Genomic DNA, 26,105 nt, shown 5'->3' with positions numbered 1-26,105 from the left:
CAGCTGGAGCAGGCATCGTCTGAACCCAGATTCCTCCGGGGCCCAAACCCACTTTCTCATACCATCAGGCTGACAGCCCCACAGCGGCAGGCTGAACTGTGTCTCAAGCAAATTTATACATGGCCCTGTTGACCCCCACGCCCCCCAGAATTATGAGACAATACATTCAATACATTTCAGTTGCTTAAGCCCCTTCTCCACCCTCCCACCCCCACCAAGACTATGGCTCTTTTCCTGGGCAGCCCCAGCAAACCAACTCGATCACCCATCCCGGGAAATCCTCCTCCACCCAGGCCTCAGTTTCTCCATCCCGGCTCGGTGTAAATCCTGGGGTCGCTTCCAACCTGGTGTTCAGCGATTCCGTGCGGCGTGGCAGGACGGGACGAGCGGGCCCTAGGGCCAGGAGGCGCAGGCAGCTGGAGCCGGTCCCAATCACCAGCCTGGACCACGGCCTCTGCGCCCCGGGAGGGCCGCCCGCTCCTGCCCAACCAGCTTCTTGCTCTTTTGTGAAGCTGGCTTCTGGGCGCACGCGGCGCCTTGGCTGATCAGCCCTGCAGGGAAGTGAACGGAGGGAACCACAGAGCAGCGTCAATGACAGCCGCCCCCAGCCCAGCCCTGCCAGGCACGGAATCCATGGGGAGAATCATACCCTGGACCAGGCTCCAGATGAATCATCGCAGGGGGAGCAGCTGCGCTGATGAAATTTTAAAGCCGACACAAGAAAGAAAATAGGAACTGCAATACACTAATTTAGCCTGTGGACACTCCGGCGCATTTTTAATTAAAGCTATTTTGGAGCTAAATAGAGGCAGTCGGGGGACGGGGGAGGGGGTGGGAAGTGGGAAAGGGAACCCACGGAGGCCCTCTGCCCTTCCCCTCAAACCCCAAAGCCACATCATCTGAAGATAGTTAAAAGAATAATGTTGCTCTCTGCTGCTTTTTGCCAAAAGGCAGATTTTTCTGCTTTGCACAGGGCTGGAGATTCCTGGGCAATTTTTATTTCACTGACAAGACTCAGGTGCCAGAATCATAAAATCTCACAAGCCAGAGCCCATGAGGCTGTGGCCAGATGCCCACCCATGGCAGCAGTCTCCTTCCTAAACCTGGTCATCCATCCTCCCACCCATCCACCCTTGATTACCTCCAAAGATGATACACTCACTATGTTATGAAGCAGCTCTCCCTGGGTTAAGCGGATCTTCCTTACTCTGGGCAAGAACCAGTCTCCCCTCTGACCCAGAAGACTGGGTGGGGTACAGGCAGGGGTCCCCAGATGCATCCACCAAGTCCAGCCGGGCACTGAGGATATGACCGCTGAGATCCTGCAGCCCAGTCTGTGAGGAGCTGACACTCCAGCACAGGTGGAGGCTGAACTCCCCAAGGGAGGATCCCAACACCCCATCGGAAAGAGCAGCCCGCAGTTCAAAGAGAGCTCAGAGCAAGTGCTCACTGGCCAGTCTCAGTTCCCAGCACTTCTCCTGCACTAGCAAGAAGCTGAGCAAAAAGATGCTCTTATTCCCTAAAGCCCAATCTGATTGCCTGCAGCCAGCAGGCCTGGGCCCAGGCTAGAGGCCACCCCACATCTGAGGGATGGAAATCTGTGTCCGGAGAGCCTGGCCCGAGTGTGGGCACAAGCTGGGGACAGAACCCCCCTGCTGCTGCCTCCAGGACAAGGCCCCCAGGGAGCAGGTCAGAGCAGGCTTGGGGAAGGGAGGGCCCAGACAGAGACACCCACATACCCCGATGCTCCAGACACAGGGCCCCTGTCAACCTCCACCTCTGCCCATGTGCGCGGGGGGCAAGTGGACAGACACAGCCATGGTGGGGTGTTCCTTGTGAGACCAGGGGGTGCCCACAGAGAGGAGGAAGAGGAAGGGCCACCAATCTGGGGCCTGAGCATGTGTAGGTTTTGAACAAGTCCCCGGGGGCTCAGTGGTAAAGAATCTGCCTGCGATGCAGGAGACACGGGTTCGATCCCTGGGTCGGGAAAATCCCCTGGAGAAGGAAATGGCAACCCCACTCCAGTATTCTTGCCTGGAGAATCCCATGGACAGAGGAGCCTGGCGGGCTACAGTCCATGGGGTCACGAAGAAGTCAGATACGACTGAGCGACTAAACACAAGGCCAAGTTCACCACGTGGAAGTGGGTGCGCGTTCTCGATGGGACAGCGCGGCCTAGGAGAGCAGGGGCCACAGGGACACATCCACCCTGGTCCTCGGAAACAGGACCACGAGCAGGGCTGGACCGTGGAACAATACTGAAAACAGCATCCAGAATTTGGGGTCCATGCTCTCAACCTGCTTCTCCCCAGAAACAGTGCCATTCTCCCCTACTTGCTGGACAGGAACAAGCTCTAGAGTCAAGGCCCCCAAGTTCTGATGCTGCCCCCCCATCACCTCTGCCTACAGTTCCCGCAGCCCCCAACACACACCCTCCTGCGTCACAAGGACGCCCCCCTCCCCCGCCGGGGAGTGTTTGGGTGTAGGGAGCCCCAGCTCACAGCCAGGTGAGCCCCCACCCCTCCCTGCCCTCGCCAGCCCCGAGGAGCCTGCACACGTGGGGCCAGGCACCCAACACCCGACACCCGAAAACGGGCCTTGCAACTCGATGCCTGGCTGCGCACCTAACACGGAGGCCATGGAGGAACAAGGCCAGGGTGCGTGGACCACGTACTCCACAGAGTCCTGCACCTTCCAGCCGCCCATGCAAGGGCGAGAGGTGGGACGGCAGCCGTAGGGCTGCCCTCGGGGCGGCAGCAAGCCCACCAGTCACTTAGCAATGTGGCCCGGCCACCGAGCCCTCCCTGGGGTCGGTTCCCAGAAACACGCTCTGGGATCCAGGCCGGCCGCTTAGGAGCCAGCAGGCATGGCTGGAGAGACGCAGGTGCTGAGATGGAGTCAGGGCTGAGGACAAGGGGGGAGAGAGGCTGGAGGGTCCACCCAGCCAGCTGCCCACCCCGCCACCGGGCACCCCGATTGACCAAGCTGACTGCAGGCGCCCAGCAGCATCCTGTCCGCAGTGGGGAGGGACCCTCATCCTCGTCTGCAGGCTCCAGCCGCCCGCAGCCTCCCAGCTCCATCTCCTCCCTGCACCAACCTCGTCACCCATCCCCGACCTGTCGTCCCCGTGCTGGGGACGGGCCGGGGTCAGGCCTGGCCTCAGCTCTCTGTGGCCCCAGGCCAGGCAGGAGGGCGGAGGGCAGACCCCAGCCATTAAAGAATCTGGCCCAGCAGGCCCAGGAAAGTTTCCCTATGGGTCTGAGCGCGGGCGAGCCTGTCCGCCTCTCGGGCCTTGGATGCACCCAGCAGAGGGGCAAAGCAGGCCACTTCTTCAGCAAGTGTGGGTTCCACAGCATCTCCGGGCCCCCGAGGAGCTCGCAGGACACCGGGGGGACAGACGGGGGATGGCTGTGACGAAGGGATGCCCAGAGGCTGTGGGGTCCCCGAGCAGGTGTCCCTGGAGGTGACTCTGGGCGGGAGTGGAGGGCAGGTGGGATGTTGGGGGCACGAAGCAGGAAGGAACCCACAGAGGCCACCTGGGGCTGGGGGGGCCAGGCCCTGGACAGGAGGGCGGTGCCAGGCCCGCCCCGGCCCTCGGGGTGCAGCCAGCCTACCTGCGCCAGGAGCTTGTCACCCTCCAGAAGCTTCACCTTGGTCTCCAGCTGCCGCATGTAGGTGGATGAGGGATCTGAAAGACACACAAGAATCACGTCACCGGCCGGCAGACTGTCTCCCACAGGAGGGCCCTCCCCTGCGTGCCCCCCACCCCGGGTGGGCCTTGGAGCCCGGTTTCCCCATCCACCTGCAGAACTGGGGTGAGGGGTGCTCTCACCAGCTTGTCCTGGGCTGATGCAATCAGCCTCCACAGGGCTTCAGGTCCAAAAGGAGGTTCCTGATGCCCCCTCACCCCGGGGCAGCCCACCCCAGGGCCCACGGTGCAGGAAGGCCCTCGCCCACGCAGTGGGGGCAACTGGGCTTCCTCCACTCCGTCCCACCTGAACTTTTACAAACGACTGTAGGCATAACCCAGCACCTTTCCTGAGGTCAGGGGCCAGACCACAGACACCCCCAGCCACACGCCCCCAGTGTCTGAATGCAGCAGGGGGTGAAACCCACCCTCCCTTGACTCACTGAGCCTGCTGCATCAGAAGCAGGAGAAATTCCACCACCCCAGCTACCCATAGCCCCGGACCCCCTTCCCTATGGGGCTGGAAATGGGCTCAGAGGAGAAAAGTCCCTGTAGGCCAGGACAAGGGAGCCGGCCTGGGTGGAGGTCAAGGGCGACATGGGGCAGGTGCAAGGAGGCAGGAAGCGGGGTAGGGGAGGTCACAGCAGGGGCAGAGGGAGGAGGCTGGGCCCAACGCCTCGGTGACAGCGCAGGCATCTCCCCAGGTCTGCGGGCACCTGGGAGGAGACTGCCGCGTGCCTCTGAAGTCCCAAGGGCGCCTGGCTCAGGCACCAGCCGGGACCCTGCCCACCCCTGGGCCAGCCTGCTGCTCCTGTCCTGCCCCCCCTGGCTCACGACAGGACTCAAGGTCTTCCTAGATCACACTACTGACCCTTCATCTCAGAAGGCACCAGACCTTCGACGTAAGCCAGCTCCCTAACCCACCCACAGCACTGACCCCCACAGGGCTTTCGACCTTCTCGGGCAGTGGGTGGGGGGCAAAGGGGGCTTGGTTGCTGCCAGAGGATGAGCTGGGACCGTCATGCAACCAAAGCAGCAGAGTCAGCATGCCCCCAGAGGGGCCCCCAGCCCTGAGGGTCCCCCTGTGTGACGTGGACTTCACGCCCCATCCCCACGGAGCCTGCGGGCCGAAGAGGAGCCCACAGGAGCCCCGTGAGAACGGGGCAGTGGGCGGCCCTCTCCCCAGATGCCACGACCCCTCCCCTGCACTGGAGCTTGGTCCGGGCTCCATGTGAGGACGGGGCGGTGGGTGGCCCCCTCCCCAGATGCCACAACCACCGCCCCCCACCGCCCTGCATGGAAGCTTGGGCCCAGCTCCACCAGCCTCTGCCCATCAGCAGCTCTGCCCTCTGAGATGCCCGGGAGGCGCTTCCGCCTGCAGTGCCCAGCTGCCCCTTGACCTGTCTGCTGCGGGTCACTCTGTGCCCCGAGCACCTCAGAAGGACCTGGGGAGGCTTGTGTGCCCAGCCAGGGACCAGACCCAGGAGACTGCGGCCCAGCCCTGGGCAAGAATGGGGGGCGGCCCACCCCACCCCGATTACACAGCCAACTCCTCCCCTTGCTCTCCGCCAGTCACCTCTCAGGAATGTGGAGGCTTCTAGCAAGGAAGAAGGCTCGCCCACCAGCCTCCCACCCCCAACCCCAGGGGTGACACCGGGAACTAGAAGGCAGGTCTGCAGCAAGCCCTGCGCGCTGGTCTCCGAGAGGTGAAGGGGCTTCTTGACACACACACGAGGCAGTGGCGGAGGATGGCTGGACCCCAGGCGGGGACTCCAAAGGCCCCCCACTAGGACCCGGTACCCAGGTCAGGAATGGGTAGATCCCCCCTGCCTGGGCGGGGGGCCCTCGGCAGTCACTACAGTACATGCCCTGTGCCATTCCCCTGCCTCAGTTTACCCTCTGTCTGCCCAAACTGACCAGTAGCTCCCACATCCCATCCTCACCCACCCACACGCACCCACACCCGTCCACACCTATCCACACAAACAGGCCTGATGGGAAGGGCTTTAGGGTTTGTGGTTTGCTGGGCCCCTGAGCACCAGGGCGGAGATGGGGTGCAGCCTCCCCAGCACTCTATCCTTCACCAGCTGCCGGCAGGGAGGTTCCCTGGAACACCACCTGAGGACAAGACCCTCCCGGCTCCACGCAGATGGTGCTACAGGGACCAAAACTGAAACCACTTGTTCAACAACAGCAGATAGTTCACAGCCTCGTCATCATTCAAATGACGTTTGGGAGAGCGTCTCTCCTCAACGATACAGGAAAAAAAAACAACACTTCAACGCCAGTGAAAAGAACTGGACGCAAAAGCACACATATAATTGCTGTTGTGTTTAAAAATATCTGTGTATTGAAATAAATCCAGGAAGGAGGCACGGGGAAATACTGATTGCAGTGTTGCTCACGAGGGGACGGGTGATCTTTTATTTATTCACACCATTTCCTGTTAGTTTTCCAATAATCTGCTTTTAGAATAGGGAGAGATCTTTCTTTATAAAAAAGGAGGAGGGATTAAACGATTCCCCTCCACATAACAGAGCCCCCTGTTGATGTCAAGACAGGCAGAAGGGGGGGCCCAGAGCACAGCCTGGAAAGTGGACCCCATCACCCACCCTCTGCGCACGTCCCCCAGTTCTGGTCTGGGGGCCTTTCCTGAGCCCCGGGCCCAGCCCCGAGCCTGCCCAACCCTGCTCAGTTTAACAAGGGAAGAGGCCGCCTCCTCAAAGTCCCGGATAAACCTCCCCTGCCCCATGGGACCCCTCCCCACTGTCTCTATCCTCAGCTCCCCAAACCAGGCTGTGCACGCTGCCCAGGTCCAGGGAGCCGGACATCTGGTCACCTGGGGGTCAGAGCAGGTGCCCTGTGGTAGAGAAGCATGAGAGCCAGGTGGACCCTCAAGTCAGGCGTGGGGGGTGGAGGGGACGGCAGGAAGGGCCTGGCTCCCTAATCCTCCCCAGCAGCCTTGGGCAACTGGGATCCCATGGGGCGCCTCCATGCCCCAGCCTCTAGGAGACAAGCGTGTAATTAAATTAATCCCAGGGTTTGCAGTAATGAGTGGAGCCAGCAGGGAGGGAAGCGTCATTTCCTGGCCTGATGGCTGGGCGGAGGGGGGTGGGAGGTGGGAGGGGGGTGTGAGGGGGGCGGTTGACTGCGGAAGGGACCCCGAGCTGGGCTGGCCAAGGTATCCATCCCCTCAGAACTCCCCTGACCCAGGCAGGGCCCACTGGTCCAATTCTGGGGGACTCATGATCCACCTTCCATCTGGGGAGACAGGGAGCACCCTCCACAATGTTCTCACTCCCAGGAGCCTGAGCACCAGCCCTCCTCAAGGATCCTTGCTGCCGGGGTGCGTGGTGGACCAGTGCAGCCCATGGGGCGGGGGGAGTCACAGAGCTGCAGGTCTCCAAACTCCTCCCCAACGGTGCTGATCAGCTCCCCCCAGAAGCCCTGTGCCAGGTGCAGGCCTTGACCATCAGGCAACCCTGCCCTCCCAGAAGCCGCCAGGTCACATCTCCCCTCCTGGCCCAGCCCCCTTGCCTGGCTAGGCAATGTCACTCCAGCCTCAGCATCAGTCCAAACTGCAAGAACTCGGGGGCCAGAGGCCAAGTCCAATCACCCATCACCCCCTCCCCACCTAGCTCATAGAGTTCAACAGGCCATGGGGCCGCCTCCCCGAAGTCCCTGAGAAACCTCACCACTGGGCACCCAGAAGGTCCTGGGAGACCTAAGGACCTAAGAGGAATTCATCCTTCCTGGTGGGTCGGACTGATTTCCCCAGAGGAGTCGACCTTCTCAATCCTGCAAGCTCCCCCCAGCAGCAGCAACGATGACAGTCAGAAGCACCCAGCCTGTGACCGTGACGTGGCACCCCCAGGCCACCCAGGGCAGAGCAATGCCAGTGGCCAAGGGCCAGTGTTCCCCGGACCTCAGCCCGCAGCACTCACGCTGTCTCACCATGAACTTAACGTCTTAGTTTGGATGAGACACAGACTCGTGGGCAAGCGGTGAGGTGGGAGGGGGGCCTGGGAAGCCCAGGTGGGGGGCGTGGGGAGGTTAGAGGGGATCACAAGGAGCCAAGGACAGGCGATGTCTACCCTCTGGGGAGCTCCGGGGGCCTCAGAGTCACTCGCCGACCCAGGGGCTCGCTGACGGGAGCCGCTCCTGGCAGACGAGGGGTGTGCGTGCCCCAGGACTGCTCGCCTGGACGGGGGATCCCCCACGCAGAGCTGCAGGTACCAGCAGGCGAAGCGGGTGGTGGGCTTGGGGGCAGTGAGTGCCACAGGGACCTGGGGAAGGAGCCAACAGTGCCCGCCAGAGTCAGGAGAAAGCAAGATTCTCCTTCTCTGCACGGGAGGAAGGGGATGGGGGCTGGGGGGCGGGCGCCGCAACACACAGCAACACACGGGGCCTGACTCTGCCGCTGCCACCTCTCCCAGGGTCCCCACCAGCCCTGATCCCCGCCAGCCCCCTCTCCTTGAGCAGGGGCCCCATAAGGAGTTGGGGACAGGCAGGCTTTGTGGCGTCACTAGCAGGAGACGCAGCCATGCCATGCCTTGGAGCCCTCCATGGGGGCTCACGCCCAGACGCCCTGCCCTGAGACGGCTGACGTTTCCACGTCTGATTCAATTCCTTTCTCCTCCCGCTTCATTAAGAAGGGGTCGCGTGCGGCATCAGGGCTGAGGGCTCCATCGGGCCTGAAAGGTCTCATTAAGCCGAGGCCTGCTCACTGCTCCAGGTTCCCTCCCCCTCTGCCCCAGGGGATAAGAGCAGCTCCTAAGAGCATCTCTGCCTTCCCGGGAGCCATTCTGGGCTTCTCTCCTTTCTCCCCCATCTCAGGACTCACCTCCAAGGGGGCAGGTGAGCACTACCCACGCCTGCGGCCGTGGAAATCGAAACCAAGCAGGGTGGGCCCAGAAGACACCCGCACTCTGCGCCACGGGGCTCAGTCTCCACACGTGCCTCCCACCTGCCCAGGTGGTGGAGCTGTGGCCTCTGACAGGCGACCCCATGGGAGGAACCCCCCGACCCCGACAAGGCGCAGAACAAGGACGCAGCATCGCACCCGAATCACACAGGCAAGGGCCACCAGGAGAACCACGCCCAGGGGGCTCGGACCAGCTCCAGGCTCATGCCCAGGGGGCTCCGACCAGCTCCAGGCTCCAGGAACAGGGGCGACGCTCTTAATGCTTGTGTCTGCCCCCACTGCAAAATCCACATGTTGAAACCTAACGCCCGGCAAGACGGTGCTAGGAAACCGGGCCTTCGGGAGGTGATTAGGTCATGAGTGTGGAGCCCCCACGAGGGCAATTAGTGCCCTAATAGATGAGACCCCAGAGAGCTCCTCTGTCCCCTGTCTTGTGACCACACAGCAGGGAGAAGACCATCTATGAACCAGCAAGTAGCCCTCCCCAGACACTGAATCTGCCAGCGCTTTGACCTTGGGGTCCCAGCCTCCAGACGGAGGAACTCCTGTTGTTTCTAAGCCACCCGGAGCAGCTGGAGCAGACTCAGACAGATACAGAGCAAGGCGCCCTTGCCTGCAGACCAGGCTCAGCACGCCCTGGGCTGATGTTCCTGCTGTCTCTGCCTCTGATGAAAGAGCCACCTGGTGCACCCCCCACCACAAGAACACGAATCCAGCTGAGCTCGGGGACCGTCCTGTGTCCTGAAAGGACTTAAAGGGTGCTCCAATCCCAGACCCACCTACTCCCGACCCTGGGCAATCCCAAAGGTCACCAGAGCACCGCGTTCTCACAGAGCAGGTGGTCCCCAAATCCAGGACTGGAAAGGAGAGTCACCAACTTCATGACAGTCCAGGCTGCCAGCGGGGAGTGAGCTCCCCACTGCTAACAGGAAGCAAGCAGAGTCTGGAGGCTGGAGAGAAACCCCGGTAACACTGAAGTTTCCCCACCAAGCTGGGAGGAAGGGGGGACCCCGTCAGGTGGGCGGCAGAAAGCCCAACCTACAGAGAAGGAAAAAAACACTCAGCGAGTGTGACCTTGGGCCCACCCACGGTCACAGGGCCAGGTGCCAGCAGGACCGGCAGTCAGCATGCTTGTCCCAGGGCATGGTCCCCTTCTGGGAGGGGCTCTCAGCCCAAGGAAGGAGCTGCAGGAATAACCACGTCTGCTGAAGGGCAAAGGGTAGAGTGAAGAGGCTCACCCTGGGATGACAGGGCACAGAGAGAGTGCGGATGCACTGACAGGGAGAAATCAGGGAGTCCTGCCTGAAGGAGGTGGCATCTGAGCACTGAGGAGCGAGCAGGACACTGACCCGCAGGCAAGTGGGGCAGGGATGGAAGGCAAGTCCCAGCTGAGGGTGCAGAGTGAGCAAAGGCAGGAGGTGGGGTCAGGCAGGTTCGGGAGCACCTGGGCCGGTGCCCACTGGCATCTGTCTCCTGGCATACATCGTTGCCCCAGGAGGTGCGGGCTGAATGTGAGACGGGCATTATTTATGCATGAAGGCGAGAGGGCTGCGGCAGGCATATCAGAGGAACATCAGGTTCCTGTGAGGACACCGCTTGGCAGGGGCAGCGCTGAGCAGGGCAGGCTGCCTCGGCACCTCCCTCCTCCAGCCGGGCCTGCCCACCTAAGTTGCCCACAGTGGGTCTGCAGGGCGCGTGCAGGCCAAGGCAGCCGACTTCCAGAGCCTTGGGCGTGAGAAAGATGTCTCCCGTCCACACAGAACAAACAAGAATGCAAATTTTACTGAGCACCTACTGTATGCCTGGAGTAGGGAAGTGGAAACCCACTGCAGTATTCTTGCCTAGAAAGTCCCAAGGACAGAGGAGCCTGGCGGGCTACAGTCCACGGGGTTGCAAAGAGTCGCACACGACCGAGCACTCACACTACTGTGTGTCAGCAGGCACTGAGCAAAAGCCCAGTCCTTTCAGCACCCCCGTGATCCTCACACACCATCCCTGTTTACTGCAGAGGGACTGAGACTCAGAGAGGTTAAGTAGCAAGTCCAGAGTCACACGGTGAAAACAGGGCAGGGCTGGGATGTGAACCCAGCTTTGTCTAGAGCCAAGGCTCTTTCGGCCCTTCCTCGAAGCGCCCCCAGCAGCCCTGGGGCCACACGATCACCCTGGGCCTCTCAGAACGTCACGGCCAAGGGGACTGGTGCTGCTCAATCACAGCCCTGACCCGGTCAGGGGACCAGTGATTTTCACCCACTCCCCAGATGGAGAAACCAAGATTTGAAGGGGCCCAGGAACCGGTCCCATCAGAGCGCATTAAAGCAGGGCTGCAACTTGAGATGTGCGTGCGTGTGTATGTGAGTGTGTGTGTAAGTGTGCGTGTGTGTGTGTGTGTGTGTCCATCCCCAAACCTGGTGCTCTTCCAGGCCACCCATCAGGCCTGGGAAGGCCCACGGCTTCCCTCCCCCCACTTCCCTCTCCCTGAGCACCGTGGGGCAGCTCTGGAAACTCTCCGCCTCCAAGGCGGGGCCCAGGCCCCAGGGAGCTCCGCCCTGGACGGCATTCTCCTGGCCCTCTCTCCCCTCAGACCCCCCTCCACCAAGGGCACCTGCCAGCCCCCAGGCTCCGGACCTCACTGGGTCATGAGGCTCCGAAAGGCTGGCACCCAGCCTCTCCCCCGCTCTCCCCTGTGTCCTGAGACAGGGGACCCTGGAAACCTCAGATCCCACCTCTCCAGCTCAAACAGGACAGCCATGCCCCACCTTCCTCATCCGGATCCTGCAGAGGCAAGAAAATGAAGGGGCACAGAGAGAAACGAACACCTCATTGATGAAAACTGAGACCTCCCCAGGCCGGCCGCTCACCCTCTCCCAGAGAGGCACAGGGCTGCCCCTGGCAGCCACCTGCCCCACAGTGTGCCACGTGCACAGCTCCCGGGACCCATAGCTTGGTGCTCTGCCCTCCTGGGGCCACCTGGCATTTAATCTAACCCACACCGAAATCTGGAGGGACCGGCCCAGCACACTTAGAACCCACCCAGTCTGGATCCACCTGCAGCTGTGGGTGTTCTCCAGCCGAAAACTCAAACTCATCCTCTCCATCTACCGCTTGGGAAGCCTGACAAGCCAGACTGAAACCAGGGGAAAAGAGGGGAAAAGAGAGTTCCTTTCCCATGCCTTCAGCTTTCCCCTGCTGGCTCAGAGTGTAAAGCATCTGCCTGCAATGTGGGAGCCCCGAATTCAATCCCTGAGTCGGGAAGATCCCCTGGAGAAGGAAACAGCAACCCACTCCAGTACTCTTGCCTGGAAAATTCCATGGATGGAGGAGCCTGGTAAGCCACAGTCCATGGGGTCGCCAAGAGTCAAACATGACTGAGCGACTTCACGTCAGTTTGCAGGCCCAGAAACTAACCTGTGTGTTAGAGCAGGTGTCAGCCCTGTTCATGTCTCCACCCCCACCAACCCTGATTTCGCTCTGAATGACTGGGAATCAGTGACAGAGGCGGAACAGACCACCGAGAGGCCCCCACAGAAGGGGGAACACACAGAAGCCGAGTCACACCTGGACTGTGTGTGACTCAGCACACAGCACCTGGCTCCCTGGGGATCTTTTCAACGCTTGATCTCTTCTCCCCTGAAACCCACTAAACTGGACTCCAGCAAAGGGGCCTGGAGGTCCACATACAATTCAGACGTCCTCCAGGTGATTCTAACAGGCACATGGGCTGGGGACCCCTGATCTATGCGGAACAATGACTGTTCAAATGGTCCCCCTCTCGGGCTCCTTCCCCGAGGGACTCCATGCCGTCTGGCCCTGACTATTCCTTGGGGCTAAACTCCTGCAAACATAGCTGCACTACAGGGACCCCGATGAGACCAGGACATGCGGACGTCTAAAAGTGGTGGGAACGGGGCAGTTCATGGACCCCAGAACGTATCAACCAAACCCTCTGGTAGCCACAGTGGAGACCCTGTGGGTTTGAGCAGGAAAGAGAGTTTGCTTTCCTGCCTAGATATCAGGTACGTCTCTACCAAGCATGCTCCTTAGAAGAAAAGTTATGACCAACCTAGACAGCATATTAAAAAGCAGAGACATTACTTTACCAACAAAGGTCCGTCTAGTCAAAGCTATGGTTTTTCCAGTGATCATGTATGGATGTGAGAGTTGAACTATAAAGAAAGCTGGGTGCCGAAGAATTGATGCTTTTGGACTGTGGTGTTGGAGAAGACTCTTGAGAGTCCCTTGGATAGCAAGGAGGTCAAACCAGTCAATCCTAAAGGAAATCAGTACTGAATATTCATTGGAAGGACTGATGCTGAAGCTGAAGCTCCAATACTTTGGCCACCTGATGCAAAGAACTGACTCCTTGGAAAAGACCCTGATGCTGGAAAGACTGAAGGTGAGAGGAGAAGGGGACGACAGAGGACGAGATGGTGGGATAGCATCACTGACTCGATGGACGTGAGTTTGAGCAAGTTCCTGAAGTTGTTGATGGACAGGGAGGCCTGGCGTGCTACAGTCCATGGGGTCGCAGAGTCGGACACGACTCTGACTGAACTGAACTAAACCAAGCATGAAAAGCTGGTGGGGCCGGAACGGGGCCGACTGGCCAGCGGAGGTCGCCGGAGGCAGGGGGCAGGACACCAGGGCACACCCCAGCCGCGGGCAGGGGCAGGAGAAGTGGGGAGAGGAGTGGCAGGTGGAGCAGGGACAATCTGGGCGTGGCTGGCTCCTCAGACCCAGGGATCCCCATTCCAGATACAGGGGAGCAGCTGGAGGTACGGCCAGCAGCTCTGATGTCTGACACCTCACCAGGAACCCTGCCCCACGGGTGAGCAGCAGAGCTGGGGCTCAAGGCCTCGGCAGCAAGAGCAAGAGGGGGCTCCAGGCAGCGAGCTCTGGAGGCAGCATCACATCTGGACAGTTTTGCCGATTCAGTAAAAACATGAAGAAGCCGAGCTTCCCTGGTGGCTTAGATGGTAAAGAATCTACCTGCCAATGCAGGAGACCTGGGCTCGATCCCTGGGTTGGGAAGATCCCCTGGAGGAGGGCATGGCAACCCACTCCAGTATTCTTGCCTGGAGAATCCCATGGACAGAGGAGCCTGGTGGGCAACCATCCATGGGGCTGCAAAGAGTCAGACACGACTCAGCGACTAAACAAAAACAACTTTGGAAAACCTCACAAACACCCACGGCAACGGGCCTCCTTTGCTGCCGCCCCCAACCCTTGGGAGCAGCCGAGTGGCGGCAGGTCAGAGCCTGCAGGGAGAGGAGGGGTCCACGGGCATGGGAGGCTGACAGCAGTGGGAAGCCACCCTCCTGCAGACAGTTCAGGGACAAGGGCGGGTCCCAACTCTGCCCCCAACCACCCTGTGGCCTTAAACAAGCCCCTTCCCCTGCCCAGGCCCAGAGAGATGTGGGTAGGAGGCGCAGGTGACCCAGAAGGCTGAGGGCAGGACCAGGAGGTGATTCAGGGCCCCTGCAGGGCAGCACCCCTGCAATTAGGCAGAGCAGTGAGGACCCGCCCGTTACGACGACACAGACTCAGCGTGGGGACAGCAAACCGCCCTTCCCACTTCACAGGACACCCAGAGCAGGTGGCTGGTGACCGAAGGACCATGGAGAAGACTGACTTCTGCGTGCCTCCCCCGAGGTCCTAGGGAGGACGCGCCCTTCGAGCCGGTGAGAGACCAACTCCTTTTGTGCCCAGGGCACATTGCAAGAGGAGAAAACCAGTGAAGGGTCCCAGCTCCGGCAGCACCCTCGAGCTTCAGTCTCCCCCAAACTATACGATAAAGATATAAGCCTGCACTTATGAACTGTACTTGGCAGACTGCTGTCCACCCAAAGATGCCCTTAACTCTTAACTCCTGGAATCTACGAATATGCGATCTTACGCAGACAAAGAGAGTTTGCCGATGTGATTAAAGTCATGGCAGTCAAGGTCGGGGGACTAGCCTGGATGATTCCCCAACCTAGTCTCATGAGTATGAAAAATGGAGAGCCGTTCCTGGCTGTGGTCAGAGGGATGTGTGAAGTGAGGAATGGTCAGAAAAAAGCACTACTGCTGCCTCGGAAGACAGGGACAGGCCACGAGCCAAGGAATGCGGGTGGAGTCTAGAAACTGGAACAGGCAGGAGGCTTCCCCCTCAGACCTGCTGACACCTGGACTTTAGCACTGCTATAAGATGACCCATTTGTGCTGTGTACGCCACCCCAAGGTCGTCATCGGTGACGGCAGCCGTGGGAATAAAAGCTGTGGCTGTGTGACTTCAGGGGACATGCCCAGCCACTCTAATCTCAGTTTCATTTTAAAGTAAGAAGAGAGAAACCAGCCTTGGGAGGCTGCCGCGAGGACTAAGAAAGCTGAGAGAGGTAGCAAGCAGCCCAGGAAGCCCCTGGCCCAGCACCTGGCATATTTAATAGATGCTCAGTTAAAACCCGGCCCCATCCTCTCCACTGCCCACATCCCAGCGGCATGACCTTGATGGGAAGGAACTGTGAGCGGAGGCTTCCATGCTGCCGGCCAAGGGCACACCGCCTCTGAGCTGTCCCACCGGCACCAGGTCACCATGGAGACGGCGGCATCAGGCCACAGCCACCTCCACGGCATGACCGCCCACCTGGGGCCTGGCCCACCCGAGCCCCCTGCGTCTGCCTCACTTTCAGAGTTAGCGAGGCTGGTGCATCACCGACAGCCTGTGAAAATGGGGTATGAATCCAATTTAGGACCATCACACCCAGAGAGTATCTGAAGCAACGGTGGTGCTGTTTGTTCATAAAACAAATGCCCCCTTCTCTATTTTAAGTTGAGATTCTTGTAAAGTGTGGCGTGCACGGACCACTGAGGTGGCTGTGATGGAGAAACAAACCGCAGCTGGTTCCACAGACCGCAGGGAAGACCTCCCCGCCGTAAACAGTCCCAGCGCGGGTGAGGGTCCTCCGTGCGTGCACCCCTGGAGCTGCACAGACCCCAGCGCCCAGCCCCGTGTTCACGGGTGCATCACAGGTGGCCTCCAGGGAGTGGGGAAGGACTGAGCGAGCAGGTGAGCCCGAGGCCAGGCTCAGCCCCCTACTTCCTAGCACACTGCTCCCCCACCCCAGTTCAATGCCCCAGGAAACAGGGTTCAAGAGGCAGTCGAAGCCAAACCCAGGCAGGAAGGCGGGTCCAGGAAAGAAGAAAGGAACATGGCGAGAGAAGAAATGACCCAAGCCAACACTCACCAGACCCCAGGCCCTCATGGCAACGAGAGCCAGGCTGAGCAAGGCCAGAGAGGATGTGCTTGGTCACAGGGCACCTGGAGGTCTGATTCGAAGGATGTAAGGATGGGGTCAAACCCCGAAGCTAGGGGTCCAGGCATGAGGCTCAGGGAGAGGGAGGACGAAGCTCCTCCCGGGCAGGGAAGCCTGCACCACACAGAGCCCCACGCTACACGCATGGAGGGGTCTCCTGCGGCACCTAAGGTGGATGGGCAGGAGCCGGCTACCGCCTGGCAGGGCTATGATTTTGGTGCATAGTCCAACTCCTCTGAGGAAGCTCACAGACCTGCACGTCCACCGTGGGTCATCATGGGGGCCTTCACGAGGCATCAAGTGCCCCAGGCAGGCCCCGGGCTACAGCTGGCAGGGGGGAAGCACGCACAGCCACATCCCTGCCACACTGCGAGGAGCGCCTGGGCGTGGGGTCTGGGTTGGCTGTATTTGCCGGGCAAGTCATCCGCATCCATGAGTCAGTGTGTACCATGGGGACAGACCAGGCTCCCAGGCCCCCCCAAAAGGCCGCACAAGACCCGGGCAGAGAGGGGCTACAGTCCTGCAGGTGCTGGTGCTGATGGGGGTGCCCAGGTGGTGGCCTTCAACTGGCCCTGCCAGCCTCCCCAGGTGCCTTCCCGTCCTGCCATCAGCTCTCTGAACGACCCTCGGGCCCAGGCTGCCTTTCACCCGGTCAACGGAGCTAGAATTGCCCTTTGGACCCACAACTCTCCCCACGAGGGAGGGGGTGCACGAGCTTCCAGGATTCAAAGGTCACCGGCTCACCTTGGGCAGGGCCCTTCCTGCCACGACCTCAGTGGGTGGGTCCAAACAGGACTGGCGAGCCAGGCCTCCATGGCGCCTCTGGTCAAGGCTCAGCCTGCTGGGGGAGACCCCAGCGCCTGCCCATTCCGCCTCCCTCAGGGCGCCTCTGATTGGCGTGTGCCCGCCCTCTGCAAGTTTTTGGGTCGAGAAGGTGGCTAACCCTCACATCCCGTACACTACACAGAGCAGGAACCATCAGCCCACTCCCCAGCATCAAACACCCGCCCCGGGCTGAGAGGGGACCGGTGAGGCTCATCACGGAAAGGGGTCACCAGCAGTGAGGGGAGCAGAGTCCAGGCCCCAGGGCCCGGGACCCACCACCACTCGCCGTGTGACCCTGGGCAGGTCGCCTGCTTTCTCTGGCTCCCAGAACACCTTCTCTGTACAACGAGGAAGTTGAAGGCCTCCAGGGGCCCTTCTGGCACGGTGGGCACAGCGGGGGCGGGGGCATCACCACAGCAGCACCCCTGCCCACACGGCTGTTTCTTTAAGACAGAGACGAACGCGGACAGACCCGAAGGTCAGGAGAGCCGGTGCCAGGATGAGGTCAGTGTTTGGTTACCAATGAGAACAAACAGGCCTCGGCCCTGCGGAGGAAGGGCCCTGCTGGAGACACGCCAGGGGAGCGTGAGGTGGGCAGGGCCAGGGCGCCACCCCCCGCGTTGTCACGCCCACAGGTGACAGGTGACAGCTGGCCGCCAGGAACTGCCCCACGGCCAGCACTCAAGTCTCAGCAGGGAGCCAGCACAAGGCCTGGAAAGGGGACCCCCAAGGGAGCAAGAGGGCCCTCAAGGTCAGCCTTTCCCAGCCCCTCTTCCTAACATCAGGGTTTACTGGGGGGCCCCAAGATACTCCCCAACTTGCCCGAGGTCATAGGCCCTCCTGGACCCCAGGGCCCCACCGTGGACACACACACATCAAAGCCCAACTCCCGCCTTCTCCTCCCTGGCATCTAGCCAGCTGTTTGTCCCGGGCAAGGTGACAATGACAATAACAGAGAAAGCCAGGGATCACAATCACCTTGGATAAAATAAGGATCCACACCGATAAAAACACATCCACACACACAGGCTGCTGAGCGAGAAGGGGAAGCCCGCCCTCCCTCCCTCCCGCCCCCGTCCATCCCCGGCAGAATTCCAGCCGCTGAGTGCAGGTGCATGGAGCAAGTTATAAAAAGTCACCGCCACCACGGCCAGGGGATGCCAGCTGCTCAAGGGTGAGCACCCAGTGAGCATCAAGACACAGGTGTGTCCTCAGAGTGCTTCCCACAGGTGGTTTATTAACCACAGAACTCCATGTACTGACCGCACAGTGGGGAGACTGTGGGAAACCTCCTGACCCCACAGAGGGAAGTCTGCTCCCAAGACGGGCCGTTACCAAGTGCCCCCGGCAGGGTGGGCTGACGACACGGCGTCCCCTCGGGGCCATTCCTGCCCCAGACACACAGCCTGGAATCCAACCGTGAGCCAAGCTCGCGGCTGCTCCCTGCTCTTCAAAACAACCGTGAACCGTCAAAGGAAGATGGAGGCAAGGTTCCCCAGGAAGGATGACCAAGGGGAGGGCGTGACCCTGCACGGGGCCCCCGATCAGAAAGTGATTGCTCTAGAGTCTAGCCTGGTGGCCCAGTGGTTACAAATCAGTGGAGGGGAGACAGGATCAATCCCCGGTTGGGGAACCAAGATCTCACATGCCTTGGAGCTCCTGAGCCAGGAGCTCTGGAGACCACGTGCCACAACTAGAGAACCAGTATCGCAATTAAGACCTGATGCAGCCAAATAAATAAATAAATACTTCTTTAAGAAAGAAAGCAGCTGCTCCAGAGCACCGTGCCGGGCTGCACAGGGGGCCGGCTTCCACCGCCGGGCACTGTCACCATACGGGCATCACCTAAGGGAAAGGCCCGGTTCCCAGGAAATGCAGGCAGAAGGTGTGTGTTAACCCCGACTCCTCCAAAACGGTTCAGGGGCAAAAAAACAGCCCACATGCAGAGAAGGAATGAGCAAGAGCTGGACAGCCCTGGGAAACAAACGCACCTGCTCTTAGGGACGTTTAAGGGCAAGAATGGGAAAAGTCAAGGAATTCCAGCCACACGGCGTCACCTCCCACGAGAGCCATCCCGAGTGCCACCTTGCCACACTGCCTGGAGCATCACCATGAGGGGACCTGGGGTCCCGCCACGGCCCGCAAACCAACACCCCTCCTCCCAGGCAGAGGCCGTTGCTGTCGTTCAGCCACTCAGCCCTGTCCGACTCTCTGTGACCCCATGGACCGCAGCACGCCAGGCTTCCCTGTCCTTCACCATCTCCTGGAGTTTCTCAAACTCATGTCCACTGAGTCAACAGAGGCCGACCACTGACCTAAAGCACCCCCCATGCAGGAAACAATCTGTGTTTCCCCAACAACAGAGCAACAGTCACGTAAATTCTGGTTAACTCACTCGAAGGGATGTTGTACAGACACTAACAAGGTTTAGGAAGTCTGGTGCAATGTTGAGTGAAAAGAGCCAGATTCCTCATTAAACCCACAGCAAGATAACCAGCCGCAAAACACGCCTGCTCCGGGGAGAAAGCAAACACTCTTATGTTTTTATGAACAAAACAGGCTTACGTCAATGGCACATCGCAGGGTGGAATCTTCAGAGCAGGGTCAGGGGTGGGAGGAGGGTAGGTACTGCGCTAAATGTGTTTTGATTTTCTTTCTACTTTTCCAAATCTTCCTGTTTCTCTGAGGAATACGTATCCCCTTAGAAATAAAATCAATCAAATCTGTGCCTGGGCCTCACAGGCCTCCCCAGCACGCAGCCCTGGAATTCCTCGTTGCAGGAATCAGCTCATACCAGCTGCTTCCCCGGGCAGACAAGTGCTAGACCCCAAGGATGAGACCCAGGAACTCTCAGGCCAGGCTGCTTCTGAGTGGTGGTCTCCCAAGGCTGCCCACTTAACCCCGGCAAAGAGAGGGGTCTTCAGGCCAGCCCACGGGCAGGCAGAGGGTCTGGACCAGGCGATCCTGGGGTGAGCCCTCTGAGTCTGGGCATGCCAACTGGGAAACGGTGACAGTCACACACGAGGTGAGTTCGCTGGAAGGTGGCAGTGCTGGCAAGAACGCCTTGAACGGAACCACAGGGGTGCCCGGGGAATGACAAAACCCCCGTGTTGCAATTCTAGAGCCCTCCGGCGCCAGGCTCTCTTTGGAGAAGTGGAGGAGGAGGCCTGGTGACATCCAGTGGGCCCGGCCCTTCCCCCGTGGGCATTCCAATGCCACAGAGTGAGGGTGCCAAGGACATGCTCGCTCTCAGAGGGCCCCGGAGGGAGGCAGCTACGCATGCTCCGCCCCGTCACCCCAGCCCCACACCCGGAGGCGGGCCCCACGTGCAGAAACACTCCGAGCTGGGAGTTGCCGTGCAAGTCACACACGCCCCCAAGGGTGGTTTGGTTCATCAACAGCCACCGCCCAGCTCTGCCCTGATGCCAGAGCCCCTGGGAACGTGAGAAATCTCTTATACGGGGAACCCAGATCCAGAGAGGGGTCCAGGGAGTTTCAGAACCAGGAAGAGAAGCCAGCCTCCTCTCCCCACACCCAGTCCAGGGAGGACGCCAGGATTCCAGCTGCACTGGGGCACTGGCTGCAGCCACAGGTCAGGGCCCCCGGTCCAGTCAGGACAACTCGCTCACGTGCACACACCACCAGCTGGCGCTGCCCCTGGGGGGCAGCCGTGGCCACTCTGCCCCAGACCCGGCGGAGCCATGGCCTCACGGCGTGGCCTCAGCCTGTCCACTGGGATGGACCCGAAGACCTCTGACCTGGTCTTGCAAGTTCCTCCTACCCCGGGGCCCAAACACAGCTTGTGCCCGAGCTCACTCAGCCACAGGAGAGATGCCTCAGGCAGCCTGGCCCTTCTCCCGGAGTCAAGGGGCACCAGGGGAAGGAGTGAGGCTTATTTCATAGCCTTGGGTGCTGGGCGATCGCCTGGATCTTCAGGAGCATCTTCAGTGCCCAGGATCCAAAATTTAGGGATGACGCAGATGGCGAGCAGGGGAAGGGTAGGGATAGGCGGCAGCAGGTCCTCAGGGAACCCCAGCATAGAGGGGTCCTGCCCGTGCCCATCCCACACCCCGACCTCCCTCCTGGGCCTACGGTGCCTCTCTTCTGCCCCCAGGGGCCAGGACCCCAGGCCACAACTCTCAGGGGGCGGCTTCAGGAGGTTGTGCCCGTCCCACAGGAAGCACCCACACCCAACAGTGACCTTCCCGTGGCTGCCCTCGCTGCGACAGGCAAAAGTGAGCCTCGGCGTGTCTGAATCTGAGCCCTGGGATGGCATGAGCCTGGGCGAGTCCCTCTGGCAACGGAACCACCCTGGCAACCACCCATCCATCTACCCGACTGGAAAAGACACTCACTAGCCCGAGACGGGGGCGTCAGGGAGGCTGGAGCCCTCCCAGATCAGTAGGGTCAGGAAGGAGGGGCTTCGAACCACAGACCCAGGCCCCGGTCACACTCAGAGGGTGCCTCTTCCGTGCCCAGCCCTGGAGGCAGACTCTGAGGACCCAGGCCTGCCCTGGGAGCTCACAGCAGCGAAGGGGAGGGGAGCCAGGGCGAGGCACCCACAGACAGGGCGGCACACGCCCGCCGAAGGCCAGGCTGTGCCAGGGCCTGCCTCTGCCCAGGAGCCTGGTCGGCCCAGCCACGTTCCGCATCCCTCGGCCTCGGTGTGCCACCCCCTCCACGCGTCGTCGCAGCAGGGCACGGCCCGGCACAGCAAAGGCAAGAAGTGGCCTCAGACACTCCAGGCCCCAGAAAGAACCACCGAGGCCCAGGGTGGAGGCGCCTGCGGGCCACATGGCACTCCTGGGAGCCCCCAGGGCTGCAAGTTCAACGTCGGGCTCCGGGCCAGGCAGGGGCCACGAGATGGCAAGGGAGCTGGCCTGGCAACCCACAAGCTCCCGACACTGTGCCTGCCCACGCTGGGGCCCAGGGCACCTCAGGGGAGGACAGACGGAATATGGAGGGCCAGGAGGGAGGGGGTTTCATGCCCGACCCCACCGAGGGGCTCTGGCTCTGAGTTATCACTCTCCCAGCTGTCAAAGAAGCATCTTCACTGCAGAGCTGTGCTGTGCTAAGGCGCTTCCACTGCGTCTGACTCTGTGTGACCCCGTGGACCACAGCCCGCCAGGCTCCTCTGTCCATGGGATGCTCCAGGCAAGAATACTGGACTGGGTTGCCATGCCCTCCTCCAGGGGATCTTCCCAACCCAGGGATCAAACACATGTCTCTTATGTCTCCTGCACTGGCAGGTGGTTTGTTTTTTTTTTTATCACTAGTGCCACTTGGGAAGCCCTGGGGAAGTTCAGTTAAACTTGATTCCATAGGACGCAGGACGCAGGGAGCCCAGTACCGGGCCTGACTCCCCACCATATGTACATTCCCCTCCTTCCTCTCCCGTTTTCCTGGGTCACTCACGTAAGGACCTAGAGGCAGAACTGCCCACTGGGGCCCTTGCTTCCTTCAGTGGGCCATTCTCCCCCCAGAAATGCCTGGCAGGCAGCCCTTCCGGGGGCAACCCCACAGAGGTGCCAACGTGTGATACCCACGTCTCTTGGGAAAGGCGATTCTCCCACAAAACAAAAGCACATTCGAGGGCAGAAGACAATGAGCTCCCCCGGGCATGTGCAGCCCCAGCAGGTGACAGATTTCCAGACAGACAGATGCTCCACCCAGCAGGGGGCAAGGTCCCTCCCAGGACTCAAGTCCTGCTCCCCGCAGTGTTTCTGCTGCCCATGACCTTGTGCCCACCCCCTTGCTCACGCGGGCCTCAAGGACAGCAGCAGCCCCCAGCCGGTGCCCATGCAGAGCTGGCGCTCATCGCCTCCCCCGCGGTGAAGGAGGGCTGCCATGTCCCTGGGTCCCCTGCATGCCCACTACCGGAGGCAGGCGCTGTCACCTCGCCGTACGAGAACCGCAACAGAGCCTCCCCGGGGGCAGCGTGGCCATCGCCACAGAGCATCCGAGCTGGGGTCCGCGTCGGGGGTGCCCCACAGCGGGGGGAGCGCGGCGTCCACCCCGGGTCAGCCGGGCCTCAAAGGGGGAAAGGGAGGTGCTTCCAGGGCCGGCGCACCGCCTGCCCCGAGTAACACGCGCTCCCTGAGGGCCGTCCTGGACACCAGAGACTCCTGAGGGCACCACCACCTCCCCCTCCCCTGCACACTTCACACCCACACACGGAGCTCGCACTCATGCACCCATGCACACGCACACGCACACACACACGCACGCGTGAGCCCCATCCCTCTCCAGGGTCCCAACACTGAGAACACACTATCGAGTCAGAAGCAGTCTAGGGGTCATTTATTTTAATTGTTAAAACAGCAGCCACTTACTCTCGAGCCATCCATAATGCCACTTAATTACCTACTACATAAAACTGCCTTTGCATCTTAGCAGAGCAATAAATCAGCTCAGAACCGGAGTTGTTGAAAGCATTCTAGCCAAAGATTCCGGGGCAGGGGGGCGGTGAGGACGTGCCCCCTCGGCACCCCGGGAAGTGATAAACCAGGTCTCGCTCTGAAGCTGCGTCCACAGAAGGAACAAATGGGCTGGCTCCCGCCAGCCGGCCTGCGTCCTCTCTCGGTTCCTCCGTCCACCGCGGGGCCGGCCCCTGCCCTGCCGCGCTCCATTCTTTGTGTCGCCCACAATAGCCCCACCAGATGGCGTGGCGTGGCCAGCGGCCCCTTCAAGCCAATCACTCATCCTGTCGAGACCCAGCAGGGGCTGTGGGCAGGACACCTGGGAACTGGCCCAAGGCATGTCTCGCTCACCCCTGCCCTGACCACCTCCCGGTCCCTGGCCCATGGACACAGGCGGCGTGGGGCCCAGCTGGGCCATCGAGAGGACCTCAGGCAGGTGTATCACCCCCCAGGGGAGGAGGCGGACCTGCCTGGTGATTAAGGGGTCACTCGGTATCTGCAAGACACCAGGGCAAGATGGGGAGGGCAATGGAGCAGGCAGGGAGAAGCCAGGCACCACACGCCCCCAGGGCTGGCAGAAGGCGCAGAGCTTGCCAGCAGGCAGACATAAATCACCCCTCCCGGGGGCCACCCGGAGCCTCCATGTGCCAGCACCCCCTGCACGCTTCTCCTCGGGCAAGGAGTCCTGTGAACGGCCCATGAGGGAGCAGGTGGGCCAGGCCGCTCCTGGCACAAGCCAGGCGGGGCTGGATGAGTCCTGCCTTCCCCCTGAGCAGGGCTCCCAGGGCACCGGGGTGGGTAGCAGGCACGAGTCCTCAGCAGGGGACCCCTGGGCTGTCTCCAAATTCAGCCATCACGAGCTCGGCCACAGCAAGGGCTGGGACGGGCCCCCTCTGCATGCCTGCTGAGGACCGATTGCCGACACGGGGACTGCTCAGCCAAAGGGGCCATGCCTCTGTGATTTTCTAAAAATCACCAGATTGCCCTCCAGAGGGACTGGCCCCCATCACACCGCCATTAGCATGCGTGAGAGTATCCATCTCCCGTTAGCACATATGAGGAATGCTTTCTGGCTTGCCCTTCATTTTCCGAAGAGAAGGAGTTAGCCAGTTGGACACCTTGTAGCTCCACATGCAGCCTCCTCGCCGCTGGTCCTCTCACCTGGGAATTCCCTCCCCTGGTAAGTGGTGCCCACCTCCCCACCCACGCCCGGAGTGGCTGGGAAAGAGGAACAGGACCCAGGTGACTCTGAGACACGTCCTCCCGCCTGGGCCACCCTGCAGCTGCAGACCAGAGTCAAGCTCATCAGGGAAGGGGCAGTGCCTCTCCGACACCCCCTCACCCACACGGCCTTCTAGAAGTGCAACCCACTCCTGCATCCTTCCCTCGCAGCAGGCATCCCTCCTAGCTCAGTGGGTAAAGAACCTGCCTGCAGTGCAGGAGATCTGGGGTCTATCCCCAGGTCAGGAGGATCCCCTGGAGAAGGACAGGGCACCCCACTCCAGTATTCTTGCCTGGAGAATCCCATGGACGGAGGAGCCTGGTAGGCTACAGTCCATGGGGTCACAAGAGTCGGACACGACTTAGTTATGAACCTGCCACCACCACCAGTATTCTTTTTTGTTTGGTTGGTTGGTTTTTTTGTTTGTTTGTTTTCACCACCAGTATTCTTGCCTGGAGAATCCCATGGACGGAGGAGCCTGGCGGGCTACAGTCCCTGGGAGGTGGCACAAAAAATTGGACACTACTGAGCACGCACATATGCCTGCCCTCTGCACCAGCCCTTCAAGCCCTCTGTGCTTCCTGGCTCATTGTATCACCTCTTCCCCGAAATCAGCCTCCACCATCTGACTGAGTACCTCTCCCACGTCCCATGTGTCCCCTCCCGGGTGGTGCCTGACACAGGCCCTTGTGGAGAGTGTCTGGTTAAGGCCATCAGGAGGCTGGGGCGGGTGGGCTGGATACTGGGTCATCCGGGCTCATCTCACGACACCAGCCAACAATGTCCAGCCTGTCACGGGTTCTCGGAGACAGCCCAAATTAAACTGTCTTTACAGAAAAAGAAGGGCATTCAGCCAATCTGAGACCTTCTGGACAGACTGTGCCGGCTTAGTGGGGGGGTTGGGGGGGGCGGGACGGCGACAGGGCGGGGGTGGGGAGCAGCTGGGGGCAGAAAGGAGCAAACAGGCCGTGAGGAATGTGTGCTTGTCCAGGGAACACTCAGGAACTGCGAGGAATCCAGGCGGGAGCAGCGGCCGCTGGGGACAACCAGCCGCAGCGCAGGGAAACGGAGCCTCCCCGGGTGGCCTCGGGCCCCTGAGCACGCAGCCAAGCGGCTGCACTCGCTCAGAGCTTAGTCACAGGCCACTGGGCCCGCTGTCCCCCCGCTGGCTTGGCCAGGGACAGTCAGCTCCGGCTATAGCGCAGCCGCGGGGGGGACCCCTGTTCCCGGGTCCCGGGTCCCTGGTCCCCAGGCGCTGCAGTAAGTCCTGCTACCCCTGCCCTCCACCCAGCCAGCCCCCCGGGTCTTCTCACAGCCACAGGGGCGGAGAGGCTGCCCGCCCATCCCATGGGCAAGGAACTGGCTCCCAGTGCCCCTCGACGCAATGGTTGGCAGTCACAGGACCCAGCTGGCCAGGTCCCGGGGGCTCTGAGCAGGAGGGAAGAAGGTCACCCCGGAGAGCTGACCCATGTGACCCTCAGCTGACCCTCTGGAGACCCCTGCCTCCCGAAGTCTCAACGCGGAACCCCGGGTAGAAGGATGGGCAGGGGGAAGGGGAGGCTGGGGAAGGGGTCGGGGGTCCTAGGACAAGGGGTGGCACCCCTGCCCTGGGCCTCACCCGGGGCTGCAGCGCCCGAGCCTCCTGCCCCTGGCAGCTCACCATCTCAGGGCACGCAGCATTCATGCCCGCTGATGACAAGAAGCTGGGACACCTGTCCTGTGGCTCTTTAAAGCTTGA

The 26,105-nt window shown here is 61.0% G+C and overlaps 1 protein-coding gene across 2 annotated transcripts in view; it reads right to left on the bottom strand.

Moving 5' to 3' along the window:
* Window positions 1-26,105, bottom strand: part of CCDC85C (coiled-coil domain containing 85C) — an 80,097-nt gene that overhangs the window by 16,739 nt on the left and 37,253 nt on the right. For both annotated transcript variants that reach the window (XM_020899082.2, XM_070477856.1), the window contains exon 2: window positions 3,615-3,688. In XM_020899082.2, the coding sequence (XP_020754741.2) occupies window positions 3,615-3,688 (74 nt within the window). The remainder of the gene's footprint in view (window positions 1-3,614; window positions 3,689-26,105) is intronic.

This window comes from Odocoileus virginianus, chromosome 16, assembly GCF_023699985.2.
Source record: "Odocoileus virginianus isolate 20LAN1187 ecotype Illinois chromosome 16, Ovbor_1.2, whole genome shotgun sequence".
Taxonomy (NCBI): Eukaryota; Metazoa; Chordata; class Mammalia; order Artiodactyla; family Cervidae; genus Odocoileus; species Odocoileus virginianus.
The sequence above is the reverse complement of the archived record's forward strand: the minus strand, read 5'-3'. Positions and strand labels throughout refer to the sequence as shown.